General features: G+C 55.7%; 1 protein-coding gene across 3 annotated transcripts in view; it reads right to left on the reverse strand.

Moving 5' to 3' along the window:
* Positions 1 to 247: 247 nt before the first annotated feature.
* RIPOR1 (RHO family interacting cell polarization regulator 1) overlaps positions 248 to 11,500 on the reverse strand; it is a 19,337-nt gene continuing 8,084 nt past the window's right edge. Inside the window, exons 1-22 of one of the 3 annotated variants that reach the window (XM_023518912.1) lie at positions 9,015 to 9,360; positions 8,048 to 8,174; positions 7,811 to 7,963; positions 7,563 to 7,641; positions 6,890 to 6,913; positions 6,741 to 6,794; positions 6,455 to 6,607; positions 6,295 to 6,358; positions 6,161 to 6,204; positions 5,957 to 6,082; positions 5,411 to 5,559; positions 5,206 to 5,335; positions 3,950 to 5,128; positions 3,742 to 3,857; positions 2,751 to 2,883; positions 2,183 to 2,318; positions 1,915 to 2,076; positions 1,493 to 1,651; positions 1,159 to 1,355; positions 979 to 1,062; positions 780 to 870; positions 248 to 666 (exon numbers count right to left, since the gene is read on the reverse strand). In XM_023518912.1, coding sequence (XP_023374680.1) covers positions 569 to 666; positions 780 to 870; positions 979 to 1,062; positions 1,159 to 1,355; positions 1,493 to 1,651; positions 1,915 to 2,076; positions 2,183 to 2,318; positions 2,751 to 2,883; positions 3,742 to 3,857; positions 3,950 to 5,128; positions 5,206 to 5,335; positions 5,411 to 5,559; positions 5,957 to 6,082; positions 6,161 to 6,204; positions 6,295 to 6,358; positions 6,455 to 6,607; positions 6,741 to 6,794; positions 6,890 to 6,913; positions 7,563 to 7,641; positions 7,811 to 7,963; positions 8,048 to 8,174; positions 9,015 to 9,033 — 3,477 coding nt within the window. In that variant the 5' untranslated portion in view covers positions 9,034 to 9,360 and the 3' untranslated portion in view covers positions 248 to 568. Of the gene's footprint in view, positions 667 to 779; positions 871 to 978; positions 1,063 to 1,158; positions 1,356 to 1,492; positions 1,652 to 1,914; positions 2,077 to 2,182; positions 2,319 to 2,750; positions 2,884 to 3,741; positions 3,858 to 3,949; positions 5,129 to 5,205; positions 5,336 to 5,410; positions 5,560 to 5,956; positions 6,083 to 6,160; positions 6,205 to 6,294; positions 6,359 to 6,454; positions 6,608 to 6,740; positions 6,795 to 6,889; positions 6,914 to 7,562; positions 7,642 to 7,810; positions 7,964 to 8,047; positions 8,175 to 9,014; positions 9,361 to 11,500 lie in introns of those variants that run through there. The other 2 variants (XM_023518913.1, XM_012811128.1) reach the window with 2 other exon arrangements.

Below are 11,500 nucleotides of genomic sequence, written 5' to 3' on the forward strand. Positions count from 1 at the left end.
TGGGTCTGTAGTTCCCAGGCCCAGAGCAGACCCAGCCTGCAAGCTAGGTCTCTTCAGCAACGCCCACCACTACCTTCCCCTGCTCTCTTCTGGCCCAGTTTCAACTTCTAGCCTCTGTGTTTTCTACTACCCAGATTTTCAGGCCAAGTGCACATGCTATTATCCCAGCCAGAATTTGGACACACCAGTGTCATAAACGGCATCAGCCAGAGGGCGTGGGAACAGAAGATCAGGAGTGGAGGCCATGTAGGAAAGGCAACTTGCTTCTTTATATTCTGTAAAACTCTGTAAATAAAATACAAAACCAAAAGATGTACTGGGGTAGAGGCAGAGTGGCCAGGCCCCAGACACTGATTTGTGACAAGGGATGTGCTGAGCCGAGGCTAGGAGGCACTTGACTCCAGGCACTGAATCTACCAACCCCAGGGGCAAAAAAAGAATATATTAGATTTTCATTGATAGAATCTGTGGGGGAGGAGTGTCTGGAGCCAGCCCTCACCCTCCCTGCCAGTGCCTGGTGAGCCCTGAAAGTAGGGGGAAGGGGCGCTGGGAGCTGTGGGTGGATGGTTTAGAAAGCTGTGCTGGCCATGCTGCCGGGCCCAAAGATGCGGGGCAGGGCGTCCAGTGTCTCCTCCAGCCGTCGATGGGCAGACTGTCCCTCTTCACCTGTAATGTGAGGATAGGGTCAGGTTTGGCTCTAGCCTCATCTCTCCAACTCCCATCAGCCAAGATGTCCCAGAACTCCACTTGACCTCTCCTCTCTCCCATCCCCAGCTCACCACATTGTTGCAGGCTCTGCCGGGCAGCTTCTCTCACAGCTTCCGTGTCTGTTTGGCAGAGGTACACTAGGGGCTCAATGCCCTCAGGAGCCTATTGGAAGAAGGAGCATTAAGTGGGCCCAGGGGAGCAGACAGGAGAGGCTCAGGGGTGTGGGTACTAGGAGGAGAGAGAGAGGGAGAGTGGGCTGGCAGGGGTCACCTTGATGCAGCCCAGGGCCAAACAGCCAGCCACTCGAGTCTGTACATCTTCATCCTCCAGCTGGTCCAGGAAGCACAGGAGGGCCTAGGTAAGGGTGGGAGGGCAGATTTAGCCAGATACTGGGAGATTGGGAGCCTGGGACCCCAGCTCTTGCCCTCAAGGGAGCCTTGCCTGACTCACCCTCTCCCGGAAGGTGGGGCCCAGTGACAGGCTTCGGAGCTGGGTGCTGACAGCAGCCATGACTTTGTTGTTGCCATGGACAAGCAGGGAGCTGAGGGCCCGAAGCCCATCCCTTCGCAGCCGCCCCTCGGGTGCCAACCTCAGGGCCTTCAGTACAACAGCCTGGTCATCCGAGTTGAGATTTTGCACCAGTAGCACTGAAAGAAAGTAGAAGTGGGGGTGGGGCAAGGTGACAGGGCAACCTCCTCCCTCCTAGTTTGGGGAGAGCTCATCCTCATGTCCTCAGACCCTCCCGTATGGTCAAGCAACTTTGTGATAAGGGCCACTGCCTCACCTTCCTCAGCAGTCTCAGTCACATAGGCCTCCATGGAGGGACTGTCCAAGGTTTCAACATAACTCCAGAACTGGAAAATGGTGAGGTGCTCTCCAGGTCCTGGCTGGGGCCTCCTGGGTAGCTTCTGCCCCAAGGCATCCTCCAGAAACTTCACACACACTGCAGGAGGCAATATCACAGGCCTCAGAGTCTAGATGGACTCAGACTTTTAGAGTAAGAAGAATGTTCTTATCCCAGGCTCAGGTCCAGGGGCTCCCTGTCCAAACCCTACCTGGGTCTTTTGCTCCAAAGCACGAGCCTTTGCTGTTTCCCCTCAGTGCTTAGCTGGTATGTCTGTGTGGCTGACCTGGCTTTCCCTGAGGTCCCTGTCTCTAGGGATTCAAGAAAGGAAGGAAGAAGGGGCAGGTAGGCAGCCCACTCACCAGCCTCAGCTAAGCCTGGCTGGCGCAGGGATAGACGAGCACCGTATTGATTGCAGAATGTGAGAAGTACCCGTTCCACGGGGCAGAGGAAAGGGCCGAGGCCCTGTGTGCACTGGTCCCAGAAAGTCAGGAAGCCCGGCCGAGAAGCTGAGAACTGTACCACTGTGAAGGTTGCAGGAATATGTCAGCAACAGAGCAGGCAGGTGCAGGTGGGGTGAGGTAGGAGCTTCAGGGCAGATACCAGAACCAGAGCCCACAGGGCCATTACCTTCCTGGGCAGAGGTGACAGGAATCTCCCATAGCCTGCTGAGCTCGCATACTGCCTCAAGTACTCGAGCTTCCCGCAGTAGCCGCTCCAAGGCCCATGCCTCCTGGCAGCGCAGGGGCCCAAATGTGCCTAGTTTCTGGAGAACAGGGGTGGCCAACCAGCTCAGGCCTCAGGGTAGGGCTTGAGTGGGATGGAGCCCAGGGACTACAAATCCCAGCATGCACTGGAGAAGACGGGGTAAGGGCCAGAGTTTAGAACAGTGGTTCTCAACCTTCCTAATGCCGCGACCCTTTAATTACAGTTCCTCATGTTGTGGTGACCCCCAACAATAAAATTATTTTCGTTGCTATTTCATAACTGTAATTTTGCTACTGTTATGAATCATAATGTAACTACCTGATATACACGATGTATTTTCATTGTTACAAAGGGGTCCCGGCAACCCACAGGTTGGTTGAGAACCACTGATTTAGAAGGTACTCCATTCAGCAAAAGCCAGAATTGAAATGCAGGGCTCCCTGGGATAAGGGGTTACAAGGGAAGGGTGGAGGAATATCACTAGCCTCACCAGCAGGAGGCGACTGCAGTGGTACAGGTGCTGGACCAAGGCGGAGTCCAGAGCTGGACACCCTGTGCTGAGGGGGCGGGCACTGGGTGACTCTAGGCTGTCCTCTGCCCCGGCCTCTGGGCTGCTTGGGAGCCTAAGAGAAAAATGAGGCCAACCGCCCCAAGAGCACACATCACTTCCAGGTCAACAGTATTTATTTTTATTAAACTTCCCTCCACCCAGAGTGGAAGAACAGATGAAGCACAGAAAACAGATAATGGGTAAGTTCACAGAGGACTTCCAGAAGGAGAAAGGGTTGGGAACAGCAGGAAGTAGCAGGGAGTCTCTGGAGTCAGCATGCCTTGTGCCAGCTCTGGCTAGGACCACCGGGGTACCTGGGGCTGGGAGGGGTGGGAATAAGGGTGCAGGCAGGATGCTCTATGAAAAGTGGACTGCAAGGGGCACAGGGCACTGGGCCGTGACCTAGGCAGCAGCAGAGGGAGCAGGGACTGAGCAGGACTATCAACTGGGAATTGGTGAAGGTTACTCCGGGACTGACAGTTCAGGACCCGAGGCCTCCAGGAGAGGTATGGTTGAGACAGACGGGGCTGGTGCTGGGGAACCCAGGGTGCATGGTGAGACACTGAAGGAGCTCCTTCATAGGGTAGGTCCAAGGTGAGGTGAAGGGGACGAGGAGGGGCTGGAGGCTCACAAGCTGATGGGGACGAGCAGGGGAGGCAGACATTGTAGAGATGAGAAGGGTGGTCAGAAGCACTGGGGACACAGATGGGTTTGGAGACATAGGCATCAAGAACATGTAAGGGGTGAGCACTGGTGCAACTGCCAGCAAGTCCATCCTCATGTACTCTACCTGCCCCCCCCCCAACCTGTTCCCTCATCTTGCCTTTCTCCCACCTCACCTGTTCCTCCTTTACCTAGCACTGCTTCATCTCTTTCCCTGCCTGTCCTCTCCCTCACTTAGTTCCATTCCCATCTCACCTAGCCCCCTCACCTGTCACTGGGACCATCATTATCTTCATCTTCATTGAGGAAGCTGAAGCTCTCCAAGGCATGCTCCACGGTGATGCTAAGGCTGGAGGCCCGGCTGCGAGTTAGGCCTTGTCTCTGCTGAGGTTGTGAAAGGGGCAAGAGCTGCTGCCACTGCCTGGCTGCCCTCCCTGTGCCGCCCCTGCCCAGTCCAGCAGTCCAGTCCTCCTCACCATAAGCAGACTCTCCAGCCGGGTCACCTCTTGCTCTAGGCCCTGTAACTCAGGGAATTGGCCACGATAGTCATCCAGGGCAGCTGTTAGGGCCCCCAGTGCCTCCTCCAGCCTCCTGTCCCCAGTCTCTCCAGCTTCCCCTGAGACTGGGGCCTGGGCAGCCACAGCCAGAGTGAGGTCTGAATGCTGGGGCAGAGGGGATAGTGGGGAGGCAGGGGGGGTTAGCCTCTGAATGATGGACTCCGGGAGGTCTGGCACAGGGTTTGTGAAGGGTTTCCGACTGGAACAGGAAGGACTCTGGTCAGAAGTGCTGAGGGCTCTGGGAGCTGGCTGAATGCAGGTAGTAGAGGCTGGGGTGGGGCTTGTGACTGTGTGAGTGGGGCTTGTGGTGGTATGGGTGGGGTTTTTGGTTGTGTGGGTGGGGCTTTCAGTAGTGTGAGTAGGGCTTGCAGTGGTATGGGTGGGGCTTGCAGTGGTCTGGACTGGACTTGTGATAGTAGGGCAAGGGCCTATAGTAGTGAGGGTAGAGATCATAGGCTTGTGGTAGGTAGAGCTTGCAGTAGTGTGAGTGAGGGTTGGGGCACTGTGGGTAGGGCTTATGGCACTATAGGTAGAGTCTGTAGTGGTGTGGGTAGGGCCTGGCAGTTCCAAAGGACCAGAGTCTGTGTTCTCCTGAACTGAGTCTAGAGATGGGGCAGGGTCTGTAAATTTAGAGGCAGGGCCTGATGTACCAAGGGTAGGGCTTGTGGCAGAGTGGCCAGAGTCTAGGGCAGGAGGAATAGGACTAGGGTGCTCCCTGTGGGTGGGATCTAGGTATACAGGTGGGCTAGGTCCCTGCACTAGGCTTTCAAGGCCCACAGCCTCCACTGAAGCCTCAGCCAAGGCAGCATCCACACTGGCCTCACTGATGTGGCTCAGAGTCCGGCTATAGGGCGCATGCCCATTTGCCAGGGCTGGGGCCATGGCGCCCTCCTCATCCAAGGACCTAGAGCTAGGCGTCTCAGGCCTACGGAAGGCAACTTGGATGGGCAGGGGCTCGGGCTGCTGCACCAGAGGCCTAGGGGCTGATGAGTGGCGGGCAGTGCCTGACAGCTGTGGGCTGGATGAGTCGTCAGAAGATTCAGATGACAGGGACCATGCTGTCCCATTCTCCAGCTCCTCCTGCCGCCGCAGCATGTTCTGGGTGAAAGAAAAGGGCATTTCAGGACCATGCCCAGGGAGCCCATGGAAATAGTGAGGCCTGGGCCTGAACTCACATAGAAAGCCTGCTCCCGAAGTGAGGGTGTATCTGGTGGGCTCTGGCTATAGGTGGAGAAACGCTTGGTGACTGTGGAGGCTTTGTTGACAGTAGAAGCAGTTGAAGGTTGGTCATCCTTGTCAAAGGGGCTGAGGAAGGAAGAAGCTGTTGGTAGGTGCCACAGCCCTCCTGGCCCTGTCCCCAAACCCCTCAGTCCCACCAACCTCCATGTGACTTCCAGGCTAAGCTTAATAGTGCCAAGGTCATTGATGTCCACAGCCACAACCTGGGGCAGGGCAGCGAACAGGTCCTTGGTCTCACATGAGACGCTGCCCACAATAACATGGTTGGCCAAGCCCTTCAGTTCTGTCACCTGTAGCCAAGAGTATATGGGGGAGGGTCACAGGGTGCAGGAGCCATAAGATCATGTGCCATCAGAGGGCTGGTTCTGCCTAGAGCTTATGAGATAGTAATGAAACATGGAGACTTAAAGCTGTCTGACAGCCCAGAGATCACAGATGTCCGAGAGGGTCACTTAAGTTATGAGTGTTATAGCGTCATAGGCCTTAGGGGGTCAAATATTCACAGAATCAAGAGGTAATAAAGTCACAAAGACTGTTCTCAAGGCCTCAAAGATCATGAAGGTCATGGGTCACACATTCACAGGGCCGTGGAGCCTTGAGGTCTTAGGGGTAAGGGTCTCAAGGTCATGAGGGTCACAAGGAGTTCATAGGACCATGGTGTTCTGTGGTCTTTGGTTGGGACATCACCTTGATGGACAGGAATTCCGTGAGCAGAGGAAGAAAGATGGTTTCTTCACTGTCCCACACCTGCTTCCCACTACCCTCAATGCGGCCGCGTAGTTTCCAGCGCTGACGCCCATATTTCATGCAGATCTGGGGGGACAGGCAGGATGAGGCAGCCCGTGGTCCCATGATCCTGCCTTCCCAGCCCTTCCCTGCACAACTTCATACCTCATACTGATCGCCCACACACAGCCTGGCGAAGCCAGCCAGCCCTAAGAATTGAGGAAGAAGTAGACAGGCCATGTTGGGAGGTCTTGAGCATATTCCCTCCACTCCCACCACCTGCTCCCATGACTCAGTACCTTTCATCCGGAGATGAAACTCGCCCAGCTGTGCCTCTAGCTCGCTCTCCAGCAGACACATGCTCTGGGAGGGCAGGGACAGAAGGTAGTTAAGAATCAGTCTCTTCTTACCAGCCCTGCCACAACTTGTGCCTCTGCTTCATGGGTACCCATCCCTTACCTCTGTGTACTCCCGATGTCCCCGAGTGGCCTCAGCTAAACTGTCCCGGGCCTCTCTGCTCCCTGGGGACCCAGTGCTATAGGCACGGACCATGTTGTAGGCACCATCCCGGAGTCGCCGCTGGACACAGTATGCCTCATACAACTCATCAATCTGGGAAGGTAAGTGGGTAGCAGTGGGGGGACTGAGATCACCACTGGGGTTGTGCACCCTGGGGCTTCCATCTCCCAGTCTCTTTATGATATGCAATCCTCCACCCCACTTTGCATGCATGCTGCACACATACCTTGCTGGCATGGAACTCTAGTCGTCGCAGGAAACGTTCAATGGACTTGACTTGCTGGGAGAGAGGTGGGTCAGGAGGGGCCTAAAGTCAAGGGCCCTCTACCCTCCCCATGAATCAATCCCTTTCAACACAATGCTCTATATACTCACCTTGTCCAAGTCATACAGGAAGCCCTGCGGGGGGATGAGAAGGGCACTTAGGAGGTAAGCAGAGGACCAGCAGAGGCACTTGCTTGCCCAGGTCCATCATCGCTCCCCTTCCCCACAACCTTCCTCATATCGCAGCCCACAGCCACTCCAGATATGGCAGGGACTGACTGCTTTCCTGGATGATTGCATAGTGCATGCTGCTAACACAGATCTGGTGGTCCCTTAGACTTCTTTACAACCCCTCTCCAACCTCTTCCCTGGTATCCCTTTTCTAGCAGCCCTGGGCCTCGTTATGCATGGTTCTCTCTGCCCATTCATCCTCCATCCACCTCTAGGAGCCCTAAGCTCTTCCTCAAGAAGCACCTCTCTCTTCAGTGCAATTACAACATAATCTGTCATTCATGTATTTTGGGTCAGATCTGTAACACTGGAAGATGCCATGAGCAGGCACTGATCCCAAGCAGAAAGCATGCACAGCAAATAAGCCTTTCCTGATACCCTCCCTTTCCTACTCACACCTGAACTAAGTCTCCCCAGAAAATAGCCCAGGCATCACCCAAAGCTGGCTGGACCCAGTCCCTCACTCCACAAATACAGCTCATCAACCTGGGAAGGTGAGTGGGGTGTCAGTGGGGGGCATTAGCCCAGGGCATCCCTACCACCCATCACTTACCAGGCGGGAATTCCTCTTGGACTCCCTTATCTGCACCTGGAGCTTCTCCTGCTCCTGCTGGTGCACTTCCAAGTAGGCCCTGAGGAAAGAGGTGACAACAAAAATTAACTTACCTTTCCAGTCTCAAGATGCACAGGAACAAGCAGCAGTGAAAGGGAGATAGGGCTGCAGAAGGTTCCTATTAACAGAAAGGAGATGAGGGTTTGAGGAGAGATCCTGGGGCAAGGGATGGGGAGGGAGTTGCTTACGTCAGGCCCTGCTTAAGTGCTGCATACACCAGGTCCAGCCGCTCAGGCTGTGGCACCTTGGAGGCTGGGTGAGCCACGGAAAACATCCTGGATACTCGGGAAAGCGCAGGGAGCTTCCGTGGGGGCCCTGGCGGGCTGAAGACCGGTAAATTCCTGAAGAAGAGGCTGTCCTCAGAAAGAGGCCAGTAGGAGTCTCCCAAACCCTCACTACACACCCAGTCCCATAGGCTCTCTTACCTGGGCCCCCGCTCGTGGCTGCCGAGGACTCCTGCGAACGACTGGCTCCTACTGACCCGGGCGCTGAGCGGGCGGCGCTGCGGCCGTACAGACAAGGACATCATGGAATGAGTCCGTGCGGGACTCCCTAGGGGCGGCAGGGAGAATGGTGTCCAGCACCAGTCGAGTCCCTGAAGCCCACTCCCCACAGCCCGGTGGTTCCAGGGCTGAAGGAGGTCTCTCCTGGTGATCAGGTACAGCAGCCCCAGTGGGCTTTGGCCTCGTACTCTTAGACCCGCGAGCCCGGGGTTAATGACAGGGCAGCAGCGAGCGTCTCAGCCTCCGACTCGGACTCAGCGTGGCCTCGGCTCGGCCCCCACTTCCTGCCGAGGTGCGGGCTCCGCCTGCTTCTGAGAGCAGGAAGGGGGGGGTCTCGAGGGGACCCTCCTCCGGCTGGGAAGAGGCAGGAAAGGGGCGGGGCGCGGGAAGAATGTGCGGAAGCGCCAGTTTACCCGGGGGCGGGGCGGCCTCTCCAGTCCTGCCCCTGACATTCCCCCCACAAGTGGATCAGGAGCTGGGGTGCCCGCACCCTGGGAGGCTGCAGGAAGTCACGGCGGGGCGGGTGCGGTACACACTAAGCCCTATAGAGTTGCCCGACAGGCCTGCCATCTGCCTGCCCAGTGTAAACTGCTCCCCCAGCCCTCACAGCTCTCAGGCTTTAGGACGCCAGAGCCCTCCCGGCGCCTGCCAGCCGGGGGATTCCCAGAGTGGGGCGCAATGCCGAGAAGGGCCCCACCCCCTCTTTCCTGCGGCTCCAACTTGGAAACTGAGTCACAGATGCACGCCTTCGGTCCTGCCCTTGGTAGGAAGAGATCCTAGGCAGACCCCTCACCCGGCTCCGGAAAAACACGCACCCAACACCCCAGAATTTGGCCTGCACCTTCTGGGGCATGCCTCATAGCCTTCGCAGCCCCAGGCTAGGTCCTACCTCTCTTCTTGGCGTTCATGGTAGGTCCCAAAGAGCCCCCCTTGCTCGCCCCCAGCGTCCCGCCGGCCCAGGGCCACTTGGTGCAGGCCGGCTGGGCTGCGCTCTCTTCCAGCGGCTCTGGCTCCACCTTTGGCTCCTCCCGACACTGCCCCCCGCCCAGTTCCTGCAGCCTGACTCAGCCTGCCTGGATGGGGCGGAACCGCCGGACTAGGGGGCCGCCAGGCCTTGGCTGCCTGGCCCCCGGGAGGGGTGGATGGGGATTCCCCTTGGGGTTGACGGGGGTCTTCTCACCTGGGGTCAGTGTGTGTGTAAAGGGACGTGAGCATGGTGATGCACATGGAGGACCAGAATGAGGGGGCTGAGCAGAGGTGGCTGTATTGCAGACAGTGGAGTATGGGCCTCGGAGAATAGCCCTTGAGGAGTGGTTGAGAGGAACCCATGGAGGGCTGAGAGTCGGGTTGTAAGAGCTGAAGCTGAAGAGTGGGTGGCTGAGGAGTGGACTGTGCCAATGGAGCACAGAGACAGGGCACTGATAATCAGTCGGAGAGGCTGAGAAGAAAGAGGGGCTGAAGGTATGAGACTATGTTTTGCTGTTCCAAGAGGGACACAGAGAACGAACTGGATACAGGGAGTCCCACAGTCCCATGCATCACCCCCACCCCTTCTCCCAAAGACAGGGTGCTCAGTGTGGGCACTCCCCCTCTTCCCAGGCCCAAGGGAAAAGGATCAGGTTGCACTGCCCAGCCAGGGCCTCCTTTCTAGCAGAAGCTACCTCTTAGGCTAAGGTCCCATCCTTCTGGCCCCCTGCTCACATGGGCCCGTCAGGCCGTGATATCTCTAACTTGAGTATCTGGTATCCTCCATGGATGGTAGGGGCCACCATCCATGCCCACTGGGTACCCTATCCCCTGACCCCTCCCCATCCCATAAACACTCCTGCTCCTTGAGGTTCAATTCTGTCACATTATGCTTACTTTTCCCCCAGGAGGCTGAAGTGGGTCCAAAGGTCCTCACTTCCAATAAACTCATGGATCCCGCCCCCCACAGTTTCAGATGTAAGAGGTCCAAGGATCCCAGTTTGGGAAATGCTCTTTACCTCCTTAAAGGCCACCTGTGCACCCAACATTTGGTGACCAATGGTTTCCTGTGGGTTGCCTGCCGAACACTGCCTCTCTGTTCTTTCAGCCATCCCACCACAAGAACACACCAGCCTTATCACCTGCCCCTGAAATACCCCTTCCCTAAATCACAACCACGGTGACCACAGTACTGAAGCTCTCTCCATTACCTCCACCTCACCTGCCTTTTACCTGAAACCTCTTCTTCCTTAAGCTCTCAGCTCATTTATTTAACTATTCATTGAGTGACAACCCCATCCCAAGCAGGTGCCAGTCACTAGAGACACAGCCTGGAATTTCACAGACAGTACCCTGTACAGAGCTCACAGTCCGCCTCTGCCTTCTTTTTTTCTGCCAGCAAATTCTTCCCTTCTCTTTCCTGCACACCCTTCCCGCCCCAGCCTGGATCCACGGCCACCAACCCATCATCACCTGCCTGCTGCTAGTGTCCTTAGCATTCTCCACCTCTCTCCTTCCTGACTGAAACCAACTCCCTGTCTTTTCTGCGCCTGCACACAGGCTGGCAGGAGCTGTCAGAGATCTTGGCACAGTAGCCTAACTGTTACCACAGAGAAATTCTTAACCTCAACCAAACTCTTACTTCCCACCTGGTAAGTTTTTGTGTGTAACCCTTGTCATCTCTCTCCTTTCTGGGTGTTTTAGGCTTTCTCAAGTCTCTAACAACCTCAAAGTCACTCCCACATAGAAAATGAAAACCCCCTGGCTCAGCGCCCATGGCACAGTGGTTACAGTGCCAGCCACACATGCTGAAGCTGGTGAGTTCGAACCCGGCCCAGGCCAGCTAAACAACAATGACAACTGCAACAAACAATATCCGGGCATTGTGGGGGGCGCCTGTAGTCCAAGCTACTTGGGAGGCTGAGGCAAGAGAATATCTAGGCTAAGGCGCCAGCCACATACACCTGAGCTGGCGGGTTCGAATCCAGCCTGGGCCACCAAACAACAATGATGGCTGCAACCAAAAAATAGCCAGGCATTGTGGTGGGTGCCTGTAGTCGCAGCTATTTGTGAGGTGGAGGCAAGAGGATCCCTTGAGCCCAGGAGTTTGATGTTGCTGTGAGCTGTGATGCCACAGCTCTCTATTGAGGGTGAGAAAGTGAGACTCTGTCTCTACAAAAAAAAAGAAAGAGAGAGACTATTTAGCCCAAGAGTTTGAGGTTGCTGTAAGCTGTGACGCCATAGCACTCTACTGAGGGCAACAAAGTGAGACTCTGTCTTAAAAAAAAAAAAAATAAATAAAAATTCATTTCATAATATAAATGTTCTCAGCATCATTCTTATTTCTAAATTAAAATCTGAATAGTCTCCCTGAAACTTGCTTTGGCTGACCAAAAATCAGATTACAAG

The sequence above is a fragment of the Otolemur garnettii genome, unplaced genomic scaffold (genome assembly GCF_000181295.1).
Source record: "Otolemur garnettii isolate 467f Iridium unplaced genomic scaffold, OtoGar3 scaffold00151, whole genome shotgun sequence".
NCBI classification, from domain to species: domain Eukaryota; kingdom Metazoa; phylum Chordata; class Mammalia; order Primates; family Galagidae; genus Otolemur; species Otolemur garnettii.